At 43.8% G+C, this 15,312-nt stretch overlaps 1 protein-coding gene across 1 annotated transcript; it reads left to right on the plus strand.

Moving 5' to 3' along the window:
• Positions 1 to 337: 337 nt before the first annotated feature.
• LOC311119668 (tripartite motif-containing protein 16-like) lies at positions 338 to 14,468 on the plus strand. The gene is made up of 6 exons (XM_084194337.1): positions 338 to 932; positions 1,354 to 1,449; positions 12,183 to 12,416; positions 12,579 to 12,738; positions 12,864 to 12,923; positions 13,160 to 14,468. The coding sequence occupies exons 1-6, from the start codon at positions 351 to 353 to the stop codon at positions 13,705 to 13,707; spliced, it is 1,680 nt and encodes a 559-aa protein (XP_084050463.1). The 5' UTR covers positions 338 to 350; the 3' UTR covers positions 13,708 to 14,468.
• Positions 14,469 to 15,312: the final 844 nt, after the last annotated feature.

Below are 15,312 nucleotides of genomic sequence, written 5' to 3' on the forward strand. Positions count from 1 at the left end.
ATCCAGAGCGACTTTCAATTAATGCAAAATGTGAATCACAATAAAAAAAATGGTATAGAAAAGTATTTAGTATTTTGAAAAGTTTAGTTCAGCCCAGTGTGATTCAAATGACTAAATACTCAGAAGTCATTAAAATACGTATTTCAAATAGATGTAAGATAAATACTGAACATCTCTGGCTACTACCCAACACTCTATCACACTTCCTTATCAAAGAAACCACACCCCCTCTACATACAGAGTACACAGTCAAGTAGGAAGCCCCTCCCTGTCCTCTTGTGTAGAGTTCCATGAAACCGAAAGTTATCTTTGACACTGCCATTGCTTAAGCTACGGGAGAGAGCACCAAAATGGCAGAGAATCAGGAACTGTTCTGTTGCTCCATCTGTCTGGATCTACTGAAGGATCCGGTGACTACTGCCTGTGGACACAGCTACTGTATGGGCTGTATTAAAGAAAGCTGGGATCAGGATGATCTGAAAGGGGTCTACACCTGTCCACAGTGCAGACAGACCTTTACCCCAAGGCCTGTTCTGAACAGGAGCACTGTGTTGGCTGAAGTGGTGGAGAAACTGAAGAAGACAGGACTCCAGGCTGCTCCCCCTCCTGCTCTGTGCTATGCTGGACCTGGAGATGTGGCGTGTGATGTCTGCACTGGGACCAGAAAGCAGAAAGCCCTCATGTCCTGTCTGGCGTGTCTGGCCTCTTACTGTGAGACTCACCTCCAATCTCACTATGAATCTCCTGCTTTGAAAAAGCACAAGCTGGTCAAAGCCACCGCACAACTACAGGAGAAGATCTGCTCTCATCATGACAAACTACTGGAGGTTTTCTGTCGTACCGATCAGCAGTGTATCTGTTATCTGTGTACAATGGATGAACATAAAGGCCATGATACAGTGTCAGCTGCAGCAGAGAGGACTAAGAAACAGGTAAGACCAGAACTACTTGTTGGTGACTGTCTGATAAACAAATAATTAAAGATAGAGTAGGAACTAAGGCTGTTTGAATATGAGATCATTCAAATGAAATCAATCCTCAGCAGAACAAATATGAACACCAACCTTGAGTATATTGGGTTTGCTCCAAATGTATCACCATTTTCTAAAGTCAAACAACATTATCATTCCGAATGCCCTTTTATGAGTCCAAAGTTCAGTCTCAACCCCTTGATACATGAACACCTACCATAAACACTATAATCATTCACATAGCAACATAGAAAATGTCATATGGTAAATTATATGGTAGATTTTAGACCTTCCTCTCTATGGGCCCTATGTCCCATTACTATACTATTGATCTACTGGACAAATAAAGCTTGATATCTCATTGAAGAGTGATTCTCCACAGATGCAGCTGGGGATGAGTCAGCAGAAAGTCCAGCAGAGATTCCAGGAGAGAGAGAAGGAGCTGAAGGAGCTCCAACAGGCTGTGGAGTGTCTCAAGGTGAGTATTGTTGACCAGAGGAGACACACCATTTCACTTCTCTCTTCCAGTCAGAGAGAGAGAGATGCCCCTATCCAATCCCACTGGCCCCACTGTTGGGAACAGGCTGTCTTAAAGTCACAAGTGGGGCTACCTCATCACATAACCATGAGTAACCATGAGTGACTCATGTCCGCTATACATTAACAGAGCTCTCTCTCTCTCACTCTCTCTCAATTCAATTAAATGGGCTTTATTGACATGGGAAACATGTTACATTACCAAAGCAGGTTAAATAAATAATATCAATGATCAGAAATTAACAGTAAACGTTACACTCACAAACGTTTCAAAGTAATAGAGACATTTCAAATGTTATAATTCAAGTGTAAACAGAGTGAGTCAGACCGAGTTCTGGAGGTGAAATGGAAATGAATGAGGGAGAGTTAAGTGAGGTAGAAGGTGTGGTGAAGAGCTCAGAACCAGAGCCTGGCATCAATGGACATGATAAAGAAGAATCTGGTGCAGTAGGAGTTACATTGTTGGAGAAAGTGGATCCATACCTTTTGGCAGATCCATTTGTGGTTTCAGGGTGGGTGGGAAAGGAGTTGGGTGCAGTTGAATCAGTGAAGGTAACCTGTAGTGGACTTGTGATATTTGTTTGTGTTTCTTCTGACCAGAGGGAGTGGGTGCTCCGTGTCACGCAACTTGGGTCAAGATCTGTTTCTTGCTTTGCTCTTAGGAACAGGACACCATTGAAAGGAGTGATTTCTGGGGTAGCGTTAAGTGTAGAAGTGGAGCAATTAAGGTTGAAGACTGCTGGTGTTTGTGATTCCCGCCGTTTGGTGCAACACAGACCCGGTGGTGAGCGTGGTAAAACACAGACCCGGTGGTGAGGAGTCACTGTCAGTCCTTTTGAGTTTTGAGTCTTTACCCAACAAAGTCATGGTAGGATATATCAGTTATCCTGTTAGAGCTTTTGTGCCGAATCCACTGTGCTGATTCAGGTGAAACGTTTATGGTCATGTTGCAGCAGTTTGTAGGAGGGAGATTCCAAGATGTGGAAAGTGTGCAGGAGGGCATGGGATAGAGGATTGTGTAGTTTCGGTGGATACAAATGTGTGTCAACTGTTGGGATGCCCATGTTGCTGGGGATTGGAAGTGTCCGGTGCGAGAGAGGCAGGTTGAGGTGGCTAGAGTCAGAGTAGTGCAGAAGGTGTCGTATGCTGAGACAGTGAAGAACGTAGAGGAGGATGGGTCAAGGGTGAGAGATCCTGAGAGGATCCCTGTGAGTAGTAGATCTGTGCCAGCACAGAGGGATAGGCCAACGAGTGATATATGCTTCAGTAAAGTTAGCTTCTTAGAGTTCATACAATGGTTATCAACTGTACCGCAGAAATGGAACGTATATCACCGAAAATAGATGTTGTGGTGGCAGCTGCAGAGAAGTATTTGGGCCAGGGACGGCCTGTTCAATAGGGCGATATGGGCGACGCACTGCCAAACGGGAAAAGGAAGGGATTTTTTTTCTAATCAATTATATCACGGCAACAGTAGTTATCAGTGTTCACGTCTGATCTGCCAGCCACTAAATGTCAAATCAGGCTAAAGTCGTGCTTCAAATGGCCCCGCCCGTTTTTGGGGCAATTTCAGTCAAGTTGAAAATCGCCCAGAAGTCTCTCATAGCCTGTCATGTAAAATCTATTTTTTTCAAATTTCAAAGCTTTCAATACATTCTCTATGGGTGTCTGTGGGCTTGCACTTACGCGCTTTCGTCATACGTGACGTAACCATGAACGTAACTAAGACAATAGCGGTTAGCAGCGTCTCTGTTGTGACCTGCAGTGTGGCGTTATTTTATGTTTTTAATTTGTAGACTTAGTTTACAAACATTCTGCCAACCATGGATTTCCAGTGGTTGGTTTTGGACTGATCTTGTTGATCGCGTACATACCCGCTACGAACGGACTAAATAATGAAAACGCTGCTGGCAGCGGAATCCCTATACAGCTGGGAGACTTGGCTGGATGACAGAGTCCCGGACAGAGAAGTGGAGCCGGCCGGCTTCACCCTGGTCAGAGCGGACCGCGATCCTGGTAAGAGAGCGACTCTGTACCCCGACATTGAACTGCTTTCTGTGTCATTGCGACCTTACTATCAATTCAATTCAATTTAAGGGCTTTATTGGCATGGGAAACGTGTGTTAACATTGCCAAAGCAAGGGAAGTAGATAGTAAACAAAAGTGAAATAAACAATAAATATTAACAGTAAACATTACACTCAGAAGTTTCAAAAGAATAAAGACATTTCATATGTCATATTATGTATATATACAGTGTTGTTACAATGTGCAAATAGTTAAAGTACAAATGGGAAAATAAATAAACATAAATATGGGTTGTATTTACAATGGTGTTTGTTCTTCACTGGTTGCCCTTTTCTTGTGGAAACAGGTCACAAATCTTGCAGCTGTGATGGCACACTGTGGTTTTTCACCCAGTAGATAAGGGAGTTTATCAAAATTGGGTTTGTTTTCGAATTCTTTGTGGATCGCTGTAATCTGAGGGAAATATGTGTCTCTAATATGGTCATACATTTGGCAGGAGGTTAGGAAGTGCAGCTCAGTTTCCACCTCATTTTGTGGGCAGTGTGCACATAGCCTGTCTTCTCTTGAGAGCCAGGTCTGCCTACGGCGGCCTTTCTCAATAGCAAGGCTATGGTCACTGAGTCTGTACATAGTCAAAGCTTTCCTTAAGTTTGGGTCAGTCACAGTGGTCAGGTATTCTGCCACTGTGTACTCTCTGTTTAGGGCCAAATAGCATTATAGTTTGCTCTGTTTTTTTGTTTGTTCTTTCCAATGTGTCAAGTAATTCTCTTTTTGTTTTCTCATGATTTGGTTGGGTCTAATTGTGTTGTTGTTGTTGTTGTTGTTGTCCTGGGGCTGTGTGGGGTCTGTTTGTGTTTGTGAACAGAGGCCCAGGACAAGCTTACTTAGGGGACTCTTCTCCAAGTTCATCTCTCTGTAGGTGATGGCTTTGTTATGGAAGGTTTGGGAATCGCTTCCTTTTAAGTGGTTACTATCTGCCCCGTGAGTTCCCCCAATTGTTTGTTACCGTTGTGTACTGTTGATAATCACAAGTTTACTGGAGAACTGAGACCAAGTAGAGACTTTGGACAGGGTGGATATGGTATAATAAAGGCAGTTTATTCAGAGGTAAAGATATCTGGAATCGCGTGCACGGACTCGTTCGTGCACGCGAGTAAAGTAAAAGTGTCCTGTCTTAGGTCAGCTAGGATCACCACTCCTTGGCCACCTGCTGACAAGGCTGACAAGATAGGACTCTTTTGTCCATTGTTATAGGATAGGAACAGCATTGATTGAAAACAAACGCCCAACACAAAATGGGTCATGCACAAGATTTTAGTCAGACCAAGCTATAACATTATATATTTACTACGACAGTACATTCAACCAAAAGCTAATATAACAAAGGCATCAGAGATTATTTATAATCTGTCACAGAAACTGGAATCCATCTCCCCAGATCAGTCAATAAATGCTTCTGGTATTGACTTATATGCTGCCCCTGTCTTCATGTTGTTGCTGGACATATCTTTTTTAAAATGTGTGTAGGTCACCTAAATCATCAGAAAAATTGCCCCTCCTGAGAATTTTTTCAGGAGCCGCCACTGATTTGGGCATACAAGATTTGACTTCAGAAGAGTTACAGGGTGTGTTGAGTGGTGGTGTCCCGTCCTCCCAGGCCGTTGGCATGGTGCAGGAGCAGATAGGGTCAAAGTAGTGGAATGGGGTAGTGGGTATTTAATGAGTGTAGGGTTAGTTGGAAGGGTGTTTTTTGTATCATTATAATTTCCCCTTTTCCCATTTTGTATCACAAAGTATAATGGATTTATATTATAGTCCAGCCTCCGTTTATTGCTTACGAACAGACCGCAAGTAGTTGGTTAGTTTTGGTAAATTTGCAAGTGGTTTTCGTGTGCTCTCGGCTGGGTGCCAAGCGGAATCCGTTAAACATGTCTCTTTTCGTAGACAAGTGTTTGTTTCTTAACAAACTTCAAGGTTACACAGGGGAGGGGTGGAACACAGGGTTTGGTAGCACAGATAGTTTTGGGTGTTTCTAGTGTGGGGATGCAGGGCATAATGCTAGTGCAGACAAGCGCGACCAGCCGGCAGTGGGGGCTAGGACTAGGCTGGACACAATACATTTTGAACGCCTTTTTCTGATAAAACTACTTCATTGCATCCGCCATGGAGCCCAGTTTCATAATATTACCATATGTCCCAGATGCTTGCCGTAGTTTAGAAATGATAGGGCATGTTTCACCCTGCCAGCTCCTATTAGTTGTATTGAGCTCTGTGGCACCAACTCGCCTAATGAAAGTTCTATTCCCAGCCCATTGTTCTGCGTCACAATGCCAGCTTCACTATTATGGGCTGGTAATGAGACCAGCCCGTATTAACATTGTAGCTTTGACTTATTATTAACAAGGTTATGACTACTAGGTGAGCAAACTCACTGTTCACCTGGGTACACCTTGTGGTGACCCACAGTGCTAGCGATGGTTAACCATATTATTTTCATAAAAAGGTGTAAAACCTAAACAGAACGCATGTCCCTGTCCTCCTTTTTCAAGATGTGGCCGATTTAAACAGCCAGACATTTTTTAAATAAATAAATAAATAAATACATTTTTACAAAATAATTGTATGATTTATTGTTTCTAAATTGTTGCTGGGTAATTTATTTGTTAGTAGGCATCAAATTGTGCGAATGCTGCGCAGGTTCACTGAGTTGTAAACTAAATGGATAGGTGTAGCTTATTGATTTATAGATCTGACACAGTTGCTACCTCAGATTATGAGCCTAGCAAGTGTTGTGAATGATGTACAGTGGGGGGAAAAAGTATTTAGTCAGCCACCAATTGTGCAAGTTCTCCCACTTAAAAAGATGAGAGAGGCCTGTCATTTTCATCATAGGTACACGTCAACTATGACAGACAAATTGAGAAAAAAAATCCAGAAAATCACATTGTAGGATTTTTAATGAATATATTAGCAAATTATGGTGTAAAATAAGTATTTGGTCACCTACAAACAAGCAAGATTTCTGGCTCTCACAGACCAGTAACTTCTTCTTTAAGACGCTCCTCTGTCCTCCACTCGTTACCTGTATTAATGGCACCTGTTTGAACTTGTTATCAGTATAAAATACACCTGTCCACAACCTCAAACAGTCACACTCCAAACTCCACTATGGCCAAGACCAAAGAGCTGTCAAAGGACACCAGAAACAAAATTGTAGACCTGCACCAGGCTGGGAAGACTGAATCTGCAATAGGTAAGCAGCTTGGTTTGAAGAAATCAACTGTGGGAGCAATTATTAGGAAATGGAAGACATACAAGACCACTGATAATCTCCCTTGATCTGGGGCTCCACGCAAGATCTCACCCCGTGGGGTCAAAATGATCACAAGAACGGTGAGCAAAAATCCCAGAACCACACGGGGGGACCTCGTGAATGACCTGCAGAGAGCTGGGACCAAAGTAACAAAGCCTACCATCAGTAACACACTACGCCGCCAGGGACTAAAATCCTGCAGTGCCAGACGTGTCCCCCTGCTTAAGCCAGTACATGTCCAGGCCCGTCTGAAGTTTGCTAGAGTGCATTTGGATGATCCAGAAGAGGATTGGGAGAATGTCATATGGTCAGATGAAACCAAAATATAACTTTTTGGTAAAAACTCAACTCGTCGTGTTTGGAGGACAAAGAATGCTGAGTTGCATACAAAGAACACCATAGCTACTGTGAAGCATGGGGGTGGAAACATCATGCTTTGGGGCTGTTTTTCTGCAACGGGACCAGGACGACTGATCCGTGTAAAGGAAAGAATGAATGGGGCCATGTATCGTGAGATGTTGAGTGAAAACCTCCTTCCATCAGCAAAGGCATTGAAGATGAAACGTGGCTGGGTCTTTCAGCATGACAATGATCCCAAACACACCGCCCGGGCAACGAAGGAGTGGCTTCGTAAGAAGCATTTCAAGGTCCTGGAGTGGCCTAGCCAGTCTCCAGATCTCAACCCCATAGAAAATCTTTGGAGGGAGTTGAAAGTCTTGGTCTTGGCCATAGTGGAGTTTGGAGTGTGACTGTTTGAGGTTGTGGACAGGTGTCTTTTATACTGATAACAAGTTCAAACAGGTGCCATTAATACAGGTAACGAGTGGAGGACAGAGGAGCCTCTTAAAGAAGAAGTTACAGGTCTGTGAGAGCCAGAAATCTTGCTTGTTTGTAGGTGACCAAATACTTATTTTCCACCATAATTTGCAAATAAATTCATAAAAAATCCTACAATGTGATTTTCTGGATTTTTTTTTCTAAATTTGTCTGTCATAGTTGACGTGTACCTATGATGAAAATTACAGGCCTCTCTCATCTTTTTAAGTGGGAGAACTTGCACAATTGGTGGCTGACTAAATACTTTTTTTCCCCACTGTATAGATGGTTGTCATTATCACCCCCTTAACATAAACACAGACACTGGATACAGACACTGAAAATGAGCCTTCTATATAAAACTGGTAGCTCTCAAAAGAGCCTTTGCTTTGCTGAGCAGTTCGTTTTCAGGAATGTGCTGCCTGCCTGCCTTCAGAGGAGTCAGTCTGGGAATAATGAAAAGTTAAGTTAATGCCACGCTTTCACAGAGGCCTAGTTTACATTCACATGTGAGTCATTTAGCAGACGCTCTTGTCCAGAGAGACTAGGGTTAAGTCCCTAAATATGTCGATGTACAAGGGTACATCCATAGATTTTTCACCTAGTCGGCTCGGGGATTCGAACCAGCCACCTTTCGGTTACTGCCCAACGCTCTTAACCGCTAGATTACAAATCACAAAATGTTAAACACAAAAAGGCAAATGGTCGTAGATAAATGGTAAGCTGGTTAAATAAAAGACTGATCTTAGAACTTTCAGACTGCCATTGTTTTGGGGAAATAGGGACATGTCTGTTTATTTCACCAATTATGTCAAATATATGTATTTATTTTAATGGTTTAAAGTTCTACACCATTTGAATCAGGATAATCTCCTTTTTGTAATGATGTAAGGTTGGGCAGCGTACTCCGTAGTCATCAAACGCTAGCCCCAAAATACTTATTGCCCTTGGAAGTCTGAGCTCCCCCCATCGTTTTCCTATGGAGAGGCATGCTGGTATATTTCGTAAAATATCTCACAATGTGTATATTTAGTTTTTTTCATGTCGGACACCATTTTAATCAGTATAATCTCCTCTTTCTAATGACATCAGGTTGGGCAGCGTACTCTGCTGTCATCGATCGCTAGACCAGAAATAGTCAGAAGTTAATTTTTTTTCCCTACTTCCTGGTAATGCAGATATAAGCACACTTGGCACCATCGAGGTGTGGATGTTTACTTTCTACACCAGTTGTTATTTATTACTTATTTGTTTCTGTTTCGTCATAAAAACAGATTGTAGTGATGAAATAAAAAGTAGAAATGTTTTGGTGCCATTTAGGGAAAATTGAATTCTAAGGATCATTCCAGTCAGAAGAGGCTCAGTGATGGTTCGCTTCAATTCATTTGCTATGGCTTCGTGAGCAGAGGCAGGTTGCTGAAGACTCCGGTCGACAAAGGCTTGGTGGGCTCATCCCAGGAAATATTGCCTGTCATTGGGGAAGAGGCTCTGATCAGGGGGGAAGTGCAGGGGGGGCAGATTGGGGAGGAGGAGGACGACGGTACCGTGCCAATATAGGAGGAAGAGGGGGGGGTGAGTCTGCGGGAGCGGAGGACAAGGCGTCTCATTTTCAGACGGCTCATTGGATCCAGAGCTGACAGCCAGTCAGGCTGAGGGCCCAGTATATACGGTGAGAGAACTTTCTAGGTTCCTGATGGAGACTAAAGAGGAAAAAGAAGGTTCTGCTGGAGTCTTATTTGATTGATCCTGGAAGGTTTGTAAGGTCAGTACAACACGTGATGAAGAATGAGGGGTTTAGTGTCCTCTCACCCAGGAAGCGGTATAGGCTGAGAAAATGGGTCATGGGTTCTTAAGGGCATGTCTTCAGAATCTGCTTAAATGGATGGTTTTTTCTGGCATGGCGGCTTTATGGGCTTCTCTACTGGTTTCTGATTGTGGTGATTTCCCTCCCATCTCTTATGGAGATTTCATGGTTAGACTCCTTAACATGAACGTCGGCAGAGACTGGGGGAATATGTCAAACCAAAACATTTAAACGTGATTATTTTAGCAAGAGACACACAGTGAAGTGATTAATGAAGTGTATTGGTGGTCTGGTGGAAGGGGGCGCAGGTGCTGAGCCATGGCACAAATCTTAGTGCAGGGGTAGCAAAAGAGGTGTGTAAGGGTAGGTTGTTAGTGGTTAGAGCCTAAATCAGTGACCTTGTCTTTGCTTTCCAAAATGTGTCTGCACCTAGTACAGGGCTCAGTTGTCTGTTTCACCAGGGCCCAGGCAGGTGTCCTATTGGAAATTCCATGTAAAGTGTCAAAGTTGCGTCAATTCAAATCTGGTATTAGGAACAAAAGAGGTCAACACGACTTCTAAGATATACTAGTTATTTTAATTAATGCAAAAACCTTCAATGGTAAATATGATGTTTCGTATATACGGGCTCTTTGAAATACCTCGCAGGGCACTTCAGAGAACTAATCCATTGTTCTAGGTTCTTGCTCAAATACTCTGACAGAGAGAGTTTCCCACCTCTCTGTTGGCCAATCAGAGCAAAGACTTGAGCGTGGTTTAGACTTACTCAGCCAATCCGTTTATGCACCCCTGTTGCCAGGCATAAGTCCATATCATAACAACCTGTCATAGTGAGAAGAGCCAGCTCCCTTAGACACCAATCCTACGTCCAAGGAAGGTTCACAGATCACAAAGAACCAGTATATTCCAGTATCTGGAGACACAAATCCTTATCTCATTTTACCCCCTAAAACAGCTCTTCACATCAATCACAGCTTGCCAGGTGTCACAACCTACATTAGCACAGTCCAGAATGCATTCTTTCTAAGTTAGTCATCCCATCAATTATACAAATAATAAATCTCTCACAAAAGCTCTTCCAAGATGTCACTTTTTGCTCAAGCTTCCAAGGCTTTTGGGAGAGGTGGGGACAGCAGAAGGGGGAGTTTGAGTCTCTCAGTCAGTGGTGGGACGTAGGGAAAGCCCAGATTCAGGTTTTCTGTCAGCACTAAACAGCTTTTTCCTCTTCAGAGGCCAGGAGAGTACTGGGGGAGCTTGAGCGGTTCATAAGTGAGGTGGAGGCTGAGCTGGTGGGGCAAGGTAGGGTGGGGCTACAAGATAATCTATCTGAACTACACAGGGACCTAGGGGTTTTCATTTCAGAGAAAGCAAAAGGATCACTTGTAAGAGCTAGATTTTCCATGTTGAGGGAGATGGATGCTCCCAGTTCTTTTGGGTTGGAAAAACAGAGTGGGGAAACCAAGAAAATCCATTGTTTACGTTGTTCTGATAGGCGTGTAACTTCTGTTGTGGGGAGATGAGGGAGCCTGATGGGTGGGTAACTTCTGTTGTGGGGAGATGAGGGAGCCTGATGGGTGGGTAACTTCTGTTGTGGGGAGATGAGGGAGCCTGATGGGTGGGTAACTTCTGTTGTGGGGAGATGAGGGAGCCTGATGGGTGGGTAACTTCTGTTGTGGGGAGATGAGGCCGCGGCTGTGGAGCTGTACTCTGATTTATAGAGGGCAGAACTCTGTGATCCTGGGTGTTCTCAGGTTCTGCTCACAGACCTTTCCAAACTCTCTCTGTCACAGAGAAATCAAATTGACATTTACCTGGCCTTTCACAAACTCTCAGCTGCCGTCTCTCAGACGGTCTGCCTCTGATTTTTTTTTAAAAGGTCTGGGAAATTATTGGACAGGACGTGTGTTGCTACTGTACCGTACGGAGGTGGGCTGGAGGGAACCAGCATGTGCTCTGTTGAGAAGGGCTGGTGGTTTGGGGCTGGATCAGCAGCTCTTCATCATGCGGCCGGAGAGACTCAATACAGCAGGGGTCTCTGATTTCTATGCTGCAGTACTGAGGGCTGGAGCAGCCTGAGGAGGGGCCACCACCGTTTCCACCACTGCAAGTGACAGCAGAGACTGGGGACTGGCAGGAGAGTCTGGAGGACTTACTGACTTTTAACACTCTGAGCTTAGTGGGAGTGAAGGGGCATCAGTGGCAGGGGGTTGTGGGGGCTGAGAGCATGGCAGGGTATAGGTGGAGGGGCTCTATAAGCTCCCAGTGCTGGAAAGGTCAGGGGTCGTCCAGTGGAGGGTATTACATGGAGCCCTGGACACCAATAGCTGGTTGGCTCGGGTTGACCTGGGAGTTGGTGTCCGTTTTCTGCAATGACAGACTGTTCATCATGTTTTTTCTGTGTTGCCAGGGTAATGCCATTACTGTTGACGCCTTAGGGTTGAGTTTGAGTTGCACAAAATGATCAACAGTGTGGAGATGTTTCAGGAGGTATGGGGGCTCAGGGGGGCTGTCTGTACGGCTGGAGAGGAGGGGTTGGATGGACGGTTGGAATGTGGTGCTGGTTGGTGTATTGTACTGTGGTGTTGGGTACTGGATAATGTGATTGTGTGGAGGTTGTGGTGTCACGCAATGTGCTTTTAGGGGTGGGGGTGTTAGTGTAATGAGGATGGCTCATTAAAGTAAGACAAGTCTCTCTCTCTCTCTCTCTTAACAGCGCTCTGCACAGGCAGCAGTGGAGGACAGTGATAAGATCTTTACCGAGCTGATCCGCTCCATTGAGAGAAGGCGCTCTGAGGTGAAGGAGCTGATCAGAGCCCAAGAGAAGGCTCAAGTGAGTCAAGCTGAAGGACTCCTGGAGCAACTGGAGCAGGAGATAGCTGAGCTGAGGAAGAGAAGCACTAAGCTGGAGCAGCTCTCACACACAGAGGATCACATCCATTTCCTCCAGGTAACTCAACTGCCTTGATACATGTGATATGAAATTAAAACTCTCAATCATTTGGTTCTGCTCCCTCTCACTCTCTCTCTCTCTCTCTCTCTCTCTCTCTCTCTCTCTCTCTCTCTCTCTCTCTCTCTCTCTCTCTCTCTCTCTCTCTCTCTCTCTCTCCAGAGTTATCAATCTCTCTCCAGTACCAGTGTATCTTCAGACTTACCCAGCATCGTTGTCCGTCCTCTTCAGTACTTTGGAGATGTGAGTAAGACTGTGTCTGAACTGAGAGAGAAACTTGAAGACGTCCTTAAAGGAGAATGGACCAAGATCTCCACTACAGGTGTGTTGAAAATAATAAGAACATCAACTTTAGACCATTGAAAGTTCCCTACTAGTCATATACATGTGGAATATGGTATGATGATAACATTCCCTCTCTCTGTGAATGTGTTTGTGTGTCTGTAGTGAATATAGTGGATGTTGTACTGCCTCCAGAGCCCAAGACCAGAGAACAGTTCTTACAATGTGAGTCTCTTTATTCTGAAGTAACTAACAGTCTCTTTTTACTGACACTCCTAACAATCCCTCTAGAAATATATAGCAATAGTAGATCTAATCAAAGACTGGGTATCTATCTGACTCCTCATATTTCTCTGATTTGATCTCTGCTGTGCTCTAATCAAAGACAGGGTAGATACAGTATCTGACTTCACTTATTGTTCTAACTCCCCTCATTGGTCTCTGCTCTGCTCTTCTCCCAGATTCCTGTCAGCTCACACTGGACCCAAACACAGCACACACACACCTCTCTCTGTCTAAATGGAACAGAAAGGTGACACGTACAGGCCAAGTCCAACCATATCCTGTTCATCCAGACAGATTCACTAACTACTGTCAGGTTCTGTGTAGAGAGGGTCTGTCTGGACGCTGTTACTGGGAGGTGGAGTGGAGTGGGGTGTGTGTTGTTACAGCAGTCTCATATAAAGACATCAGTAGAACAGGGACAGATGGTGGATTTGGATACAATAACAAGTCCTGTAGTTTAGAGTGCTCTAATGGTGGTTATTGTTTCAGAAACAATAATGTTGGGACTAAAGTATCAGGCCCTCGGTCCTCCAGAGTAGGAGTGTACCTGGATCACAAGGCAGGTACTCTGGCCTTCTACAGTGTCTCTGACACAATGACCCTCCTCCACAGAGTCCAGACCACATTCACTCAGCCCCTCTATCCTGGGTTTCGTTTAGATCATTTTCTCTCTGGTGCTGCTGGGTTTAGGCTCTCTGGGACTGCTGAGCTGGTTAAACTGTAGTAGGGTCCACATAGATACTAGTCATGCTGGTGTAGTCTATAGCTGAGCTGATTAAACTGTAGTAGGGTCCACATAGATACTAGTCATGCTGGTGTAGTCTATAGCTGAGCTGGTTAAACTGTAGTAGGGTCCACATAGATACTAGTCATGCTGGTGTAGTCTATAGCTGAGCTGGTTAAACTGTAGTAGGGTCCACATAGATACTAGTCATGCTGGTGTAGTCTATATCTGAGCTGGTTAAACTGTAGTAGGGTCCACATAGATACTAGTCATGCTGGTGGTGATGGTCCCCAGATGTGATGATTCATTCTGCTCTGTTTTTATGTACAATGATTTGATTGATTTGATCTTCAGAAGATGTTATGAATTACAATTCAATGCATTCATATTTTTTTAAGTGCAATGTTTTAATCTTATATATTCACATTAATCATGATGTATGCTGTTAATGTATGTTGGTTGTCATTCAGAACCATTGAAATGTTTTCTCAATTGGTTCTCTGTCTCAATGTCATTTTCCTCAGTATCATGGAACAGGTAGTGTTACTTACTTGCTAATTGAACTATATGGGCCGGTTTCCCGGACACAGATGAAGCCTAGTCCTAGACTAAAAAGCATGTTCAATGGAGATGTCCGGGAAACCGGCCCTAAATTTGGCATATTTTATTCTCCCATACTGCTCAGTCAAGCAACATTAAACCTGTCCAGCAGGTGGTGCTATTAACCAAACAATAAAAACATCAGCTATCTTGACTTGTCACTCAGTATATCAGTAATGTTCAGAATTGTACTTTAATATCATTGGAGATTGATGGTCTTTTTAATCCACTACCCAGAGTCAGGAACAGATGAAGTTAGGTCTGCTACTGTTCAGTTATTAAATATGATTCATGGTGATGGGAAATAAAAAATCCATCTAGTAGTAGTTTTCCTTTGCTATTTATTCCAAGGTGTGTCTTTAACTTGTAAATGGATTGTGTTGAAGCTGGCATGTGGTGTGGATGATAGAATAGAGTGAATAGAGGAGAGAAGAGAGGAGGAGAGGAGAACATCATATAGAAGACAGATAAGATAGAGAGAGAATTCATACCCAGGGGAGTTACTGACTCTGGCCCAAATGACACCCTGTTCCCTACCTAGTGCACTAGGCTACTTCTGACCAGATCTAAAGTAGTGCACTACATAGGGAATAGGGTGGAGATTGGAGATTTGCTCACTGTCATTAGAATTAAGATTTCCATACAGGAGTTACTGTCTCTGTCCCAAATCTCTCCCTGTTCCCTACGTAGTGCACTAGGCTACTTCTGACCAGATCTAAAGTAGTGCACTACATAGGGAATAGGGTGGAGATTTGCTCACTGTCATTAGAATGAAGATTTCCATACAGGAGTTACTGTCTCTGTCCCAAATCTCTCCCTCTTCCCTACGTAGTGCACTAGGCTTCTTCTGACCAGATCTAAAGTAGTCTTCTAGATTTTACATGTTTTCTCCCTGTCGTTAGAAAATGACAATATGGTAATGACTTTAGTGGTTTCCTCCCCCTTTGTTTTTATTGGTTGTGTGTTATGTGTGTTGTTGTGTTAGGTTTTCCCCCTGTGTTCCTA

This window comes from Coregonus lavaretus (genome assembly GCF_964263955.1).
Source record: "Coregonus lavaretus genome assembly, contig: HAP1_SCAFFOLD_1193, whole genome shotgun sequence".
Classification (NCBI taxonomy): Eukaryota; Metazoa; Chordata; class Actinopteri; order Salmoniformes; family Salmonidae; genus Coregonus; species Coregonus lavaretus.

Bases quoted from the DNA above. Each gene is read 5' to 3' on its own strand.
- LOC311119668 (XM_084194337.1), top strand. From the start codon at position 351: ATGGCAGAGAATCAGGAACTGTTCTGTTGCTCCATCTGTCTGGATCTA. The intron at 12,417-12,578 runs GTAACTCAACTG...CTCTCTCTCCAG, and splicing joins ATCACATCCATTTCCTCCAG to AGTTATCAATCTCTCTCCAG. The intron at 12,739-12,863 runs GTGTGTTGAAAA...GTGTGTCTGTAG, and splicing joins GACCAAGATCTCCACTACAG to TGAATATAGTGGATGTTGTA.